Raw genomic sequence first — 16,205 nt, 5'->3', positions numbered from 1 at the left:
CTTTGTGCCCCTCCTTCGTAGCCAAACCATCCCATGCCCACACAGAATAAAGAGTGTAAGAGACAGGAAGACATACAAACACCAACTGCTTAGACAGCAACTGTCTTTACAAAAGTTGTGTGTAGGGGAAAACATGTCAAACTTAATGACACGTTTTATGGCTCAAAGGCAGAGCCTCTCTCGCGTGCTTTAGGTGTCACCCTTGGGCACTCGCTTATGCTCGCTCCCTCTGTTTTCGTGGCACTTGCTATCTCTAACGGTGCTGCGCGCATCAGTTCCCCACATTCGTCAGAAGTTGACGCCCAAATAGACACAGGTAATAAAAAAAGATTAAACTTTAGTCATGTTCATGATGTAAAACAATAAAAATGTCCACCGTTGATGATATTAGACTTAGGTTTTCAACACTTTTTAACACGATTTTAACACTTTAATATAGGAAGTCCTCGGCTATGCAGAGACCATTATTAATCAGAAATCAAATGTACATAGTTTCACGTTTGGAAATGCAGTCTTGAATTTACAAACAGTCAGCAAAACAAAGTAAACAAGCAGTAAACAAAGTCCCTTTAAGTATTTTACAGTTTTTTTAGATTAAAGTGAAATTTAGACTTAATCAGTTAACTACGAAAGTAACAATAACTAGTCTAATTATTTTGGAACTGATTTGTTGTGTAAATCAAATATATACAGTAAACAAGAGACAGTAGCATAGTCCATTACACAAATGGCAATTAAAGCAAAAGAGATTTTTTGAATCTTCAAAAATAATCCTCTTCAACCCAGAACAGATTTCCAGCCGTGGACTATACAGAGACTGAACACAGAAATCTCACGTACAGTAGATGTGCTGAAATACCAAACATTTACATTGCACATCACCCTACACTGGGCATTTACCATCTTCAAGACCACATCCATCTGCATAGAGACAATGTGCATGTGTTTGCTCTAAATCTTAATAGGTTGCTCTTGGTCATACCCCAGACAGTATGTTCACAAAACTGTTCACAAAAAACACGGTTTGGTTCGATACACCACAGTGGTGTCACGGTTCGATATGTTTTCGATAGAGCAAAAAAGGAAAAAGCCAGAGGATTTATCCGATTACATTTTTTTTATGTATTAAAAATAACACCATAAAAGTTTGATCTTGTTTTTTTTTTCTTTTACTTTAAACAGTGACAGAGCTATACTTCAAAAGAACAAATCATTTTTTATACTCAAAACCAAACAGCCGCTTATAAAAAATAAATGTAATATTGTAGTAGTTAAACAAATAAAAAGAAAAGAATAATTTAGTTTTTATATGGACCTCAGTTTTAATCAATTTTTAAGTTTTTTTTTTTTTTTCAGAAAGATGAGTGTCCACCTTTTCTTCAGAAAGTACAGATCTGCTTGATTTGATTGTCACCTGCCATTTTAGTGGATTTTAGTCTGACTGAAATAGGCTTATAACGAAATAATGTAACAGGGCTCTATTACATTTAAAATTTTCTTAAAACCCGAAATTTCCACTACCGATTAGGATCTCTCATATGCACAGCCATAAATGTATAAATGCATAAATCGCCTCGGTGATTTGTTTTGCCCTGATCGAATCTGTAGGAATTGCCTGTCTGAATGCTGTTCCAGTTCCAGTTCGTGATGTCAGTGTAAATGAGTTGATATGCGCAAATTTAACAGCTAAAATAGCTTACTGTCTTAACATGTTTTTTTTTTTTTCCACCACTCAAAGTATCTGATGAGCAAAAGTATCTGAAGAGCGGTGGAGGCGTGTGCGTGCTATGTGTGCGGGGGGTTGAGTTGTGCCCAACGTACCTTAAGAGCTGGGTGGAATGCGTTGGAGAAGGGTGATATGCTGAGTTCAAAAGCAATTTATTTATATATATATATATATATATATATATATATATATATATATATATATATATATATATATATATATATTAGGGATGTGCGGAGCAGCCGGTATTTGTATTTGTATTTGTTGAGGGGGGAAAAGTATTTGTATTTGTATTTGAGTAAAATTCAAAATGGCGCAAAAATATATATTTTTTTTTCTATTACACTTCTAATTTACATTATAGTGAAAGTATTGTTTAATTATACCCATTATATAAATTATAGACATGCAATATTGGTTGTTGTTTTTGAACATGTGACAAGAAATGTCATTGAAAAGAAAATAACAGAAGCCATTATCTCATCCATGGTTAAACCAACAACTAATAAAATACCATTGTGAATATTATGAACCCCACCACCACTGTTTGTTGAAGGACACTGAATAGACAGAATAAAAACAAATAATACTTCAAAAAAACTGTTCTTCTTCTGAAAAAACTTCTTTCCAATGGACAGAATTCCAAAAACTAAAATTAACTAAATAAATCTAAATAAAACCCTGCCTGGGAGATCTGGTAGAACAAAAGTATTCTATATAATACTAAAAGATACAGCCCTGCTATTGTCATCTGCCAGCCAAAAACAGACACAATGTTTGTTTGTTTTTTTTTGTTTTTATGTTTGAAACTGACTTGCTGGGGCAGAATGTGGCTGTGTTGATGGTTTGGTGCTTGCGGAGGATTTAGCAGAACATAGCTGTGCTGATTGAGGGGATTGATGCTTGTGGGGGGTTCACAGACAGTATCAGGGGAGGATGCTTTTAGTGCATGTGATAATACATTACATAGAAGGTTGCGCGCAGTGAGCACAGTGAGTAGCACTGTCGCCTAACAGCAAGAAGGTTGCTGGTTCGAGCCCTGACTGGGTTCTCCCCATGTTGGCGTGGGTTTCCTCCAGGTGCTCCGGTTTCCCCCACAGTCCAAACACATGCAATACAGGTGAATTGGGTAAGCTAAATTGTCCCAATTGTATGTGTGTGAAAGAGAGTGTATGGATGTTTCCCAGTGCTGGGTAGCAGCTGGAAGGGCAGTCACTACGTAAATCATATGCTGGATAAATTGGTGGTTCATTCCACTGTGGCAACCCCAGATTGATAAAGGGACTTAGCCGAAAAGAAATGAATGATTATGCATAGAAGATGTTGACAGATGTTTAATATCTCTGCCTCTGCTGATTTCACTTTTGCACACATTATACAGTATCAGTTTGTTTTATCTGTAAAATTCTTCCACAAAAAACATGAAGTTTTTTTTTTTTTTTTTGACTGGTGGAGGACCAAGAAATGGCTCAGAAGCAGTCTCACTCTTTTTCTATTCGGGTGCCCAAATGTATTTGAGGAGTTTCAAGTTAATAAAAAGTGACGGGAAGCTATGCTAAGGTTAACTTGCCTATAGCATATATCTTGCTGTCTGCAAAAGACAGTAATGTAGACATACCATATAACTCCCATAAGTGCATACTATTTGACTGAGCGTCTCTCTCTCTCTCTCTCTCTCTCTCTCTCTCTCTCTCTCTCTCTCTCTCTCTCTCTCACTCACTCACTCACTCACTCACGCGGGCATGCACTGTGGTCTCATAAGGAAACGCTGCTTTTTGATATATTGTTTTTCTTGCTCCCGAATACAAATAATTTTTCAAGTATTTGTTTGAAATAAGTATTCGTAAAAACACGCTATTCGTGCCTTTCCGAATATCGTATTCGGGTTCGGCTCCACCCTTAATATACAGTGAGAGTAAAAAGTATTTGATCCCTTGCTGATTTTGTTGGTTTGCCCACTAATAAAGACATGATCATTCTATACTTTTAATGCTACATGTATTCTAACATGGAGAGACAGAATATCAAAAAGAAAATCCAGAAAATAACTTTAAATAATATATATTAATTGATTTGTATTTCATTGAGGGAAATAAGTATTTGATCCCTCTAGCCAAAAACACCTAATACTTGATAATACAGCCTTTGTTTGCAAGCACAGCGGACAGACGTTTGTTGTACTTAACCACAAGGTTAGCACACATATCAGGGGGAATTTTGGCCCACTCTTCTTTAAAGATCCTCTCTAAATCATTAAGGTTGGTGGGCTGTTGGTTGGCAACTCGGACCTTCAGCTCCCTCCATAGATTTTCGATTGGATTGAGGTCCGGAGACTGGCTGGGCCACTCCATGACCTTAATGTGGTTCTTCTTGAGCAACTCCTTTGTTGCCTTTGCTGTATGCTTCGGCTCGTTGTCATGTTGGAAGACCCAACCACGGCCCATTTTCAACTTCCTGGCAGAGGGGAGGAGGTTGTCCCCCAGGACTGCACAGTACATGGCTTCATCCATCTTCCCACTAATGCGGTGAAGTAGCCCTGTGCCCTTGGCAGAGAAACACCCCCAAAAATTAATGCTTCCACCTCCATGCTTGACAGTTGGTACAGTGTTCCTGGGGTCATAGGCAGCATTTTTCTTTCTCCACACATGATGAGTAGAGTTTAGGCCAAATAGTTCAATTTTGGTCTCGTCTGACCACAGAACCTTCTCCCAATCACTTCGTACATCTTTGAGGTGATCATTGCATACTTTAGGCGGGTCTGCACATGTGCCTTCTTAAGCAGGGGCACCTTTCGGGCACTGCAGGATTTTAATCTATTGCGGCGCAAAGTGTTGCCAATTGTTTTCCTGGTGACTGTGGTCCCAGCTGCATTGAGGTCATTCACTAACTCCCGCTGTGTGGTTGCAGGCTGATTTCTCACAGTTCTCATGATCATTGCCACCCCACGAGGTGAAATCTTCTGTGGAGCACCAGACCGATTACTTACCGATTAAGATTTACTTCTTAAATTTACTCACGATTGCACCAATGGTTGTTACTTTAATACCCAGCATCTTGCTAATGTTTTTGTAGCCTGTTCAAGATTTGTGTAGGTCAACAATCCTGTCTCTGAGGTCCTGAGAAAGTTCTTTGGTCTTACCCATGTTGGAGAGTTTGGAATCTGTCTGATTGTCTGATTCTGTGAACAGGTGTCTTTCACACAGGTGATTAGTTAGAACAGGTGACTTCAATTCAGGTAACAAGTTGATTGGTAGTGTCTAACTGGTCTGTGAAAGTCAGTAGTCCTAATGCATACTAGGGGATCAAATACTTATTTCCCTCAATGAAATACAAATCAATTAATATATATTCTTAAAATTATTTTCTGGATTTTCTTTTTGATATTCTGTCTCTCCATGTTAGAATACATCTACCATTAAAAGTACAGAATGATCATGTCTTTATTAGTGGGCAAACCAACAAAATCAGCAAGGGATCAAATACTTTTTACTCTCACTGTATATATATATATATATATATATATATATATATATATATATATACATATATACATATATATATATATATATATATATATATATATATATATATATATATATATATATATATATATATATATATACATATATATATATATATATATATATATATATATATATATATACATATATATATATATATATATATATATATATATATATATATATATATATATATACATATATATATATATATATATATATATATATATATATATATATATATATATATATATATATATATATATTAGAGCTGCACGATTCTGGCTAAAATGAGAATCACAATTTTTTTTGCTTAAAATAAAGATCACGATTCTCTCACGATTCTGTAGATGTAAAATAAAAGTATGGTAAAAACAAACATATGGCACATCGATAATAATATTATGTGTAGGCCTACTGGTTTTTATAAATAATTCTATTCTACTTATATAAATATATATATATATATATATATATATATATATATATATATATATATATATATATATATATATATTGGCCTAATCTGATTTGTTTATTTTGACAACAGATATGTATAATGTAACAATATATGCATGCGTGTTTGTTTATTATTACTTATATAACTTTTATCTACATTTATGTTTTGTATTTTGTTTTTTGTTATTGCTAGAGAGAGAGAGAACAGTATTTAAATGTTGAGTTAAACTTTAATCAACAATATTTAACATCACAAAATAAAACATTGTCACATACAAACAAAAATAACATAATAATAACAAAGTAAAAATAAATAAATCCAAATAAATAATAAAGATAGAGTTTTGTTTTGGACTACTGATGTATCCATCATCTTGTAAAGATACAAACACAAATTAAACTGCTCTGATAATTTTACTATTTGAGCCAACCATGAGATACTGCACATTTTACTTAACTTAATGATAACTTAAGAGAGTTTAGAGAGGTAATTTGATCCCAGTTCAGCTGTGGGCTTAAAAGTAGACTTACAACATAAATGAAAAATTATTATTAAATACTATTTAAAGAGACAGTTACTGTTACACTAAAATAAAACCTTGTGAATGTAGGGAGTCAATGGTTTCTTCCAGAACTGAACAAGTCACAGACCATATTATCCTTAAAAGATTGGTTGGTGCCTACATGTCTGTGCTTTGATTTAATTTTCAAAGCAATCCACAAGCACCCAGCAAAAGGTTATCTACAGGATGACTTGCCAGTCGCGATCACAAATGCGTGCTAATTAACTTTACATCTTAACACAATAAAAAGAGGCTACACTCAAAGACCACCCAAACCGGTTTTTGAGTGCTCAGCAAAGCCCTTTTTGTTCATGCCTGCAAATGGCGTCTGCGAAAGAATACATATTCTCAGGCAGACACAGAAGTGATTAAAAAAAAGCTTCCAAAGATTAAATGGACATTCAAGTTAGCTGTGTTTATTTGAGTATTGTATGTTTATTTTAAGTTTCTGTAGATTTTTGTTTGTACATGGTCCATGTGTTTAACCAAACAGTTATGGATAGTTATTGACATAGGGGTCACTGTCTCCGTTCGGTCACACACTGTGTGCTTGAAGTTTGGACTTGCTATTTACTCGCAATTTAAATCTTAATCATTAAATTCTTCCTCATTCGCTAAGTATTTGTCTCTCCTACTTAGGGTGACCAAACCCTTAATACATTTATACAAACAAAGCTGCTTTAAAAACGGTCTGTCCCTCGAGCATCCGCCTGTTGTTTGTAGCCTTAGCCTGCTAGCGCCGCTGGTCAGCTAAAGCTACCGACCTCTTTAACCATACACTTTTGACTTACTGGCTTTGCTCTTTACCCCGTAAAATGTCGCTTCCGTCTCTGTCCTTGTGTGCAGGAGAAGCATCGATGGAGGCGTTGGAGCTGGAGCTGGAAGAAGTGGAGTCCCAGATCCGCGCGCTGGTGGTAAGACGGTCGCGGCTACGGGAACGGCTTCTAGCCGTACCTAATGCTAAGGCCGTCTCATCACCTAAGGTACGTGGAAATTACAACCACATCATTCCCTCTACCTCAACCCCGCGTCCTTCTCTGTCCAGGCCCAGCGCACCCGGGGCGCGGCTCAGCCAGGCGTCGTTCACGCCGACACCCGGCTACCACGGCGCCTGGGTGCAGCCGCGCAAGGTGCTTCCCAGATCCCGGGGCAGAACGTCTCCGCCTGTGTTCGAGATCTCCACGGAGAACCGCTTCTCCCCTCTCCGCGAGTCGGGTCCCGATGTGGCCATCATCGGTGACTCGATCGTTCGTCACGTCCGTGCCGCCTCCTCAAAAGGTAATAAAGTACGTACTTTCTGCTTTCCTGGTGCCCGTGTGAAAAATATTTCTACACAGATTCCAACCATCCTGGGCGCTGCCGAGAGCCCTGGTGCCGTTGTCCTCCACGTGGGGACAAACGACACCGGGCTCCGGCAGTCGGAGATCCTGAAGAAGGACTTCAGGAGCCTGATCGAGACGGTTCGACGCACCTCGCCCGCCACGCAGATCATCGTTTCTGGGCCGCTTCCTACCTACCGCCGAGGAAATGAAAGGTTCAGTAGACTTTTAGCTTTGAATGAATGGCTAATAACATGGTGTAAAGAACAGAAATTGCTCTTTGCTAATAACTGGAATCTTTTCTGGGAGCGTCCTAGGCTCTTCCGTCCTGACGGCCTGCACCCCAGTCGAGCCGGAGCTGAACTCCTGTCGGACAACATCTCCAGACTACTTCGCACCATCTGACTAGCAGGTAAAAATTCACAAAATTCACACTATAGCCACCTAGACTCTTGTTCACCCCACTTAAACATCAGTAACGCATATCTGGCGAATCCTATAGAGACTGTGTCTGTTCCTCGTATTATTAGATTAAGAAATAAACGAACTGTGTGCTCCAGGAAAAATCTAGTAAGAATCAAACCAGAAAAACCAGTAGAAAGTGAAAATACAAATTTCGTAAAACTTGGTCTCCTAAACATCAGGTCACTTGCACCTAAAGCACTTATCATTAATGAAATAATAACAGAAAACAATCTTAATGCACTCTGTCTCACTGAAACCTGGCTGAAACAAAATGACTATATTAGCTTAAATGAAGCAACTCCTCCAGGATTCTTATATAAACATGAGGCTCGTCAAACTGGTCGTGGTGGTGGAGTTGCATCAATCTTTAGTGATTTCCTTAATATTAAACAGAGAAACGGACTTATGTTTAGCTCCTTTGAAGTATTATCGCTTAATGTTCAGCTTCCAGATACTATACAAAAACCTATGTTATCTCTCGCTTTAATCACCATATATAGACCCCCAGGACCCTATGTCAAATTTCAAAAAGAATTTTCTGATTTTATTTCTGACTTACTAGTCAAAACTGATAAAATGCTAATTGTAGGTGACTTTAACATCCACATAGATGACGCTAATGATACATTAGGGCTCGCGTTTATGGATTTAATACACTCACTTGGGATAAAGCAAAACGTTGTGGGTCCAACCCATCGCTTAAAGCATACATTAGATCTAATTCTGTCTTATGGAATCGAGGTTATTGACGTAGACATTATACCACAAAGTGATGATATTACAGATCACTACCTCTTACTATATAAGCTATGTTTACCTGAAATCAGCAAACCCGCTCCAATACTCCGCCCTAGTAGAACTATTGTTCCGTCAACTAAAGATGAATTTATAAATAACTTACCTGATCTCTCTCTATTTCGTAATGCACCCGCAAACTCAAATGATCTTGATGTAGTAACCAGCAGTATGGATGCCATCTTTACTAGCACACTAAATACTGTGGCACCCATAAAATTAAAAAAGGCTAGAGAGATTAAAACTATACCATGGTATAATAGTCATACTCGTGCGCTCAAAACAGCAACCCGCGCCCTGGAACGTAAATGGAAAAAAAACTAATTTAGAGGTCTTTAGAATTGCGTACAAAGACAGTATGTCCAGCTATAGGAGGGCTCTAAAATCTGCCAGGACCGAGCACCTGCGCAAACTGATAGAAAATAATCATAACAATCCTAGATTTTTATTTAACACCATCTCTAAATTAGCAAATAATCGGTCATCCTTGGAACAAACTACTCCACCGCAAATTAGTAGTGATGACTTCATGAATTTTTTCAGTAATAAAATAGAAGGCTTTAGACAGAAAATAGGAGATGCCAAACTTTCTGCAGCGGCTTATACTCCAAATCCTGTAAATATTTCATTAAATCATAATAATAACCTACACTGCTTCAAAATCATAGAACATGAAGAGTTAGTGAAAATTATAAATAGCTCTAAACCAGCTACGTGTATGCTGGACTCAATTCCAACAAAATTACTGAAAGAGCTGCTACCTGCTATAGGAGAACCTCTTCTTAACATTATCAACTCTTCTTTATATATAGGCCATGTTCCAAACTCTTACAAGCTAGCTGTTATTAAGCCTATTATTAAGAAACCGCAACTAGACACCAACAACTTAGCTAACTATAGGCCTATTTCAAATCTTCCATTTATGTCTAAAATACTAGAAAAAGTTGTTTCCACTCAATTATGCTCTTTTCTGCAGACGAACAATATTTTTGAAGTGTTTCAGTCAGGTTTCAGGGCTCACCACAGTACAGAAACCGCCTTAGTGAAAATAACCAACGATTTACTCTTAGCTGCTGACCGAGGGTGCGTCTCGCTATTAGTTTTACTCGATCTTAGTGCGGCATTTGATACCATTGACCACAATATCCTCATAAATCGCTTAAAGTCTACAGGTGTCCAGGGACAGGCTCTACATTGGTTTAAGTCATACTTAACTGACCGCTACCAGTTTGTAAATCTTAATGGACAGCCTTCACAAATCTGCCCAGTAAAGTATGGGGTGCCTCAAGGATCAGTTTTAGGCCCTTTACTGTTTACAATTTACATGCTACCTATGGGAGACATTATTAGAAGACATGGGATCAGCTTTCACTGCTATGCAGATGATACTCAATTATATATTTCCACTAAACCTGACGAGACGTCTGAACTTTCTAAACTAACTGAGTGTATCAAAGACATCAAAGACTGGATGACCAACAATTTTCTTCTCTTAAACTCAGACAAAACAGAATTATTACTTATTGGGCCTAAATCTTGCACACAGCAGATCTCGCAACTCAATTTACAATTAGAAGGATACAAAGTTAGCTTTAGCTCTACTATAAAAGATCTGGGTGTCATATTAGACAGCAATCTAACTTTTAAAAACCATATATCCCATGTCACAAAAACTGCCTTCTTTCATCTGAGAAATATCGCTAAATTACGAAATATGCTATCCATCTCAGATGCAGAAAAGCTAGTCCATGCTTTTATGACTTCGAGACTGGATTACTGTAATGCTCTATTTGCTGGCTGCCCAGCATCCTCTATTAACAAACTTCAATTAGTGCAAAATGCAGCAGCCAGAGTTCTGACCAGGTCTAGAAAATATGATCATATCACCCCAATTTTATCCTCCTTACACTGGCTGCCTGTTAAATTTCGTATTGAATTTAAAATATTACTTCTCACCTATAAAGCTCTAAATAATCTAGCTCCTGTTTATCTAACCAACCTTCTGTCTCGCTACGAACCAACTCGCTCCTTAAGATCTCAAAATTCAGGGCTTCTGGTAGTACCTAGAATAGCAAAATCAAGTAAAGGAGGTCGAGCCTTCTCTTTCATGGCTCCTACACTCTGGAATAGCCTTCCTGGTAATGTCCGAGGCTCAGACACACTCTCCCAGTTCAAAACTAGATTAAAGACCTATCTGTTTAGTAAAGCATACACTCAGTGCATCACCTAGCAGGTTCCACACTGGCTTCTACATCTTGCTTATATACACTATGAACAGCAGCTACGCTAATTATTCTCTTTATTCTCTATTTTCACCTGGGGATACTCATCCCGAGGTCCTCAGATTAGGCGGAGTCACTGATTGGATCCAAGACCAGCGACGTGATGATCCCAAGGATTCCATATCCGGGACCAGGCCATATCCTGAGCTGCTGCTGCGCTGATGGTCGTGGGGAGTGGAGAACATGAGTCTGATTCCAGCGACGCTCCAGGGACAGACGAGTCTTCATTGAGGCCATCTTCCAGCATAAACCACGGCGAATGAAGTTCTGCACAAGACTTTTGGCCAGCGGAGAAATTAAAATGGTCGTGCCCAACTGAGTCTGGTTCTCTCAAGGTTTTTTTTCTTCACTCCCATCAGGTGAAGTTTTTTTTCCCTCTCCGCTGTCGCCACTGCCTCGCATGGTTCAGGATTGGTAGAGCTACGCATCGATGAATTTGCTCTTCAGTGTTTGAACTCTCAGTAATGATTAAATCACACTGAACAGAGCTAAACTGAACTGAACTGAACTTAAACACTAAAACCTGAACCACACTGTTCCAATTACTATGACCATTTATGTGAAGCTGCTTTGATACAATCTACATTGTAAAAGCGCTATACAAATAAAGCTGAATTGAATTGAATTGAATTGAATATTGAGTTATAGCCCTCGGTGGTAAATGAAATTATACGAATGTTTGTAAAATGCTTCATGTTTAGTATTAATTGAAAGCTAGGAAAGTTTCAAATGCATTGGTTTATATGAAGAAACCATACTATGAAAAGTGTCCATGTTATGATACTTTATTTTAACAACTCCCAATCAATGTGGCAATGTGTCAACCCGGCCTCATAGAGGAGGGAATGGGGGTGTGATCCCACCCAACTGATTCTCTGATTGGACAATCCCTGTGCAGGCCCAGCCTATACCCAAAGCCTAAAAACTTTGAACAAGGACAATTTCTTTGTCGTCTTTTGCCAGTCGTCTTTGCCAGTCGCTGCCCAGACGTCACTCTTTTCTTGCTGTGGCTGTTACATCGCCTCGCCGGAAGCCTCGTTACATCACGGAGCAGACTGTGACGCTCTCTTGCTGCCGGCTCGACCCCTGATCTGCTTGTGCAACCGCTTCAACAACAAGCCATCGCGTCAACTCATCAGAACTCTGAAACTCTGTCATAACTACAGGAACCCCAAGAAGGACTTCATCTACAATGGTGCCTCATCCAACATCTGTATCCCTAGCAACCGTCTCTAAGCTTCCCTGAAAGTAACGAAACCCCTCTTCACTGACGAGGGAATTGCAACACGTCACTGGAGTTGCTATGCTGACCAATCAGCTTTGTTGGGATTTCTCTTTGGACCAGTCGAGGAAACCAAAATTCCATCAGAACGCAAGTAACGCAAACAACGTATCAATCTATTGCTGAAACTGGTGTGAATTATATTATAGTAAAAAAATAGCGAAATTCTCTGCTTTTATGGTTTCTCTCAGATTGTAATGCTAAGAACTTAGCAAATGCTAGAAGTTGAATCTACTCAGTCACAACTCTTCATAAACTGCTTGTGTGTGTATGTATGTGCGTTTGTTGTTTTACGTACATTAGTTTGTTGTGTTATAGAGTAGCAATAAACTTTTGTTTCGTTTTTAAGATCCATGTTGGTGTATTGTATGCTTTATAAGTTAATGCCTCAGCTATAGATACTGCTACTTTGCTCATTAAATAATTAGACACTGTTTTTATATTGTTATTGTTGGCCACGTAATAATATAATACAAGATTGCTTTACACTAATCATTCCATTTGCTGGACAAATATTAGGTTAAGTGTAAGCTTTGAATAATTGTATGTGAATCATGTTCGAATCTTTAGATTTAAATCCCCAAAGTTTAAATGTGATTTAAACCAAAGAGCTGATTCTTATATAAACTTATTGATGTTATGATTGCCTTGCATTGTTGCCAGCAGTGTTGCATTGTTGTGGAGTCTTATTCCTCTGTAAGCATAACTAGTGTTTTTCATGTCTTGCATTTCCATGATTTTGACCAGTGTTGTTTATTGTTCTTTTTGTTTTGCACACTGCCAACCATTCGGCTGTTATTCTGACTACACTCTTGGATTACCTTTATGCTCCTGTTTGTACCTGTTGTGACCTTTGCCTGCCTAACAATTCCCTAATAAACTGCATGTTGATCTGACCCCTGTTGTCACCCTGATCCCATGTTACAATTGTATTCAAATAAATCAAGTTCTCCTTTTGTTCATTTATTTAACTTTTACTATGCTCTAAAAAAGACTTGTATGTTGTATGCTCCTTCTAAAAAAAGTAGGTGTCAAGCCATGATTTGACCAGTATATTAAGACATTATGAGTTTTTTTTTTATTTTATTGTTATTACTATTACAGTTCCTTTACCCGAGATTCCAGGGTTCTCAGTCTGGCTTTCAATTTGTCATTGTCCTCTTGTAGTCTAGAAATTTCCTAAAATAAACAAATAAAACGTTTTAGTTTTTTTTCTGTTACTGTTCATTTACATACATTACATTTATAAACATAAAATTGTTCAAACTATAAAAATTACCCTCTGTAGTAGTTCAGAAACACCTCCTTCATTCAGCGGTGCTAATTTTGGCTTAGTGGTCTCCTGGTTTGCCTAAAAGCACAAAAAAATATATATTGAAGGCAACTCTTTATGGACAGATTTTTTTTTTTCTCTCAAAATTGGTGTGCTGTGGTATATTAACTTAATGTGTGGTTGATTAGCAACCTATATGCCCATCTAAAGTACTTCTATTTGCTAAATAAAACAAAGCAATCATTGTTTAATAAACTAAATAAACTGGTAAATAAATTAACTCATAAAGTACTTCACTAGTCTAATTTAATTTATTTTAATCGCTATAATTATCAAACTAAGAATATCACATGCATGTCATGGCAAAATAGAAAAATGTATGTCACAAACGTGAACTTTATGCAAGCTTCAGCTATAATTTGTCAGTTAATTAAGTTTTTAGCAGACTACATCTATCAGAATTCTGTCAAGACCTGCAATGAGCTCACCTTGATGTTGGGTTTGAAATCAGTCTTCTCAAACTCAGCTACTTGCTCCAGCAACTCTCTAATAAAAGAGTGAGAGGGAGAGAGATTTTATTTTTGAATTAAACTTTAATCAACAATATCACAAAAAACTGTCACATACAAACAATTTTAATAACATAATAATAACAACAAGGTAAAAAATAAATAATAAATCCTCAATTACAGCGCAGATAATATCATTATAACACCACTGTAATTGAACCTTCTGAGGTCGACAGACCACGCCGTCATTACTAGCATTTTTTTAATCAGTGCAAAATATGACACTGTATCGTTACACCCTTAATATATATATATATATATATATATATGCTGTTCATGCTGGCTCCGCCCCTGTTGCCCCCGCAACCCTGGACCCCGACACAAAACAGCCAATCTCAAACACCACTCAAGTCAGGCATGCGCTACACTAGCTCGCAAAATGGCTAGTAATGTTAATGTACTCCCATACATCCCAAGTGTTCCGGAAGTTTCCTGCAAATGCATAGAGACTCCCGGATGGCCGCAAACTAATGATTATCTTCTGGAAATCCCGCGTCTCCCCCCGGTCCTTAAATATATCGCACACCCCTCTCCACCACATCCCTCTTAGCTCTTCAAGTAGGTTGGGCACAACTCACCCCCGTCGCTCAGATACATCGCACGAACACGTCTCCACCGCTCTTTAGATATGTTGCGCACCATCTGAATTGAGTCTACTTTAGTGAACAGAACTTGCATAGGCTGTGAATGACATTTATTATATAAATAAGTAAATAAATAAATATATATATAAATATATATATATATATATATATATATATATATATATATATATATATATATATATATATATATATATATATATATATTTATATAAAAAGCCTGGTACTTGTGGAAATTAATTTCCAACATAAACAAATGCTGCCGAGTTAACTCTAAACTCTGACCCTTGTCTTAAAGGGTCACGAAACACCAAAACACATTTTTTGAGCTGTTGACAGTCGTATATGTGTCCCACACTGCTAAAAACACTATTCGGACACCTATATTTCACTAAAAAGTGTAAATTGGTTGTTTTTGCATTATTTCAAGCAAATTCGTACTTGCAGTTTGAAACGAATTTTTGAAGCTGCGTCACGGTCATGACATAATAGTGTTGTATTCCAGCGTGCAGACTGGACGTCTGTGCCAGAGTGAGTCTTATTACGTCTTACAGTGTGATGCATTAATGCATGAGTAAGGCTTGGTTTAAACCAATCAGCACGCTCTATTGTGCAACTTCATTAATATTCATTACTGTCACAGTGCTTATACCACAGAGACGCCACGTTGTGTTGGCAAAACAAGCGTGAAGTGTTGCTTTTATAGTTTGCTTTCGTTTTCATTTTCTCTCTGTGAGAGCTCATCTGGATTATTGTTTACCTGAGAGCTGTTCTCATCTGCAAACGCTGAGATCCGGATTCGCTTGTATTCTCCTTTTAATAAAGACGCGGCTCTAGTTGCTGGGGATTGTCCTGTCTCTACAGATTTGGTAAGTGAGCGACCAGTGATCTTTGTTTATTCAGTTTGTTCGTATTGAACTAAGTTAACTATTGCACTAATTGCAAACATGTTAGCACCGCATTTTGTGACCGGAATAACACACGCGGCTTTCTGACGCTACCTGCCGTGTGCATCTAAGTTTCCGGAAAATGCAGAGTTTTTTTTTCTCTCATTCGCCGTGCAGTATCAAACATTGCATGAAAAATACACGCTTAGAGCAGATCCTCGAGTCAAATATCTCGTTTGTCGCGAGGGGCATGAATGAATTTCCTTAATAAAAGAGCCAAACTGCAGTTAAAGTCCACCATTTAATAATTTGGCAAATAATTCGACTACAGATGTCCATGTAGGTTAAACACCATCACTTTCTCCTGTGTGTATTTTGACTGAAACTTGCGCATGCCCAAATAGACACTCCCACACCCTCCCACTTTAGTTCCTCCGACACTAACCCCTAAACAGAGCTGGA

The 16,205-nt window shown here is 37.8% G+C and overlaps 2 protein-coding genes across 4 annotated transcripts in view; one reads left to right on the top strand and one right to left on the bottom strand.

Moving 5' to 3' along the window:
- Positions 1–16,205, bottom strand: part of lztfl1 (leucine zipper transcription factor-like 1) — a 121,800-nt gene that overhangs the window by 48,518 nt on the left and 57,077 nt on the right. For both annotated transcript variants that reach the window (XM_087308162.1, NM_199587.1), the window contains 3 exon segments: positions 14,174–14,231; positions 13,692–13,763; positions 13,526–13,591 (listed from right to left, as the gene is read on the bottom strand). In XM_087308162.1, coding sequence (XP_087164288.1) covers positions 13,526–13,591; positions 13,692–13,763; positions 14,174–14,231 — 196 coding nt within the window.
- Positions 6,786–11,343, top strand: LOC147837981 (uncharacterized). 2 transcript variants are annotated; one of them, XM_087309335.1, is made up of 3 exons: positions 6,786–6,958; positions 7,116–7,803; positions 7,906–11,343. In XM_087309335.1, the coding sequence occupies exons 2-3, from the start codon at positions 7,127–7,129 to the stop codon at positions 7,991–7,993; spliced, it is 765 nt and encodes a 254-aa protein (XP_087165461.1). In that variant the 5' UTR covers positions 6,786–6,958; positions 7,116–7,126; the 3' UTR covers positions 7,994–11,343. The 2 variants fall into 2 exon arrangements, with proteins under 2 accessions (XP_087165461.1, XP_087165460.1); XM_087309334.1 differs by having other exon boundaries at positions 7,116–11,343.

This window comes from Danio rerio, chromosome 24 (genome assembly GCF_052040795.2).
Source record: "Danio rerio strain M-AB ecotype USA chromosome 24, GRCz13ab, whole genome shotgun sequence".
NCBI classification, from domain to species: Eukaryota; Metazoa; Chordata; class Actinopteri; order Cypriniformes; family Danionidae; genus Danio; species Danio rerio.
This window is presented reverse-complemented; position numbering and strand designations above follow the sequence as displayed.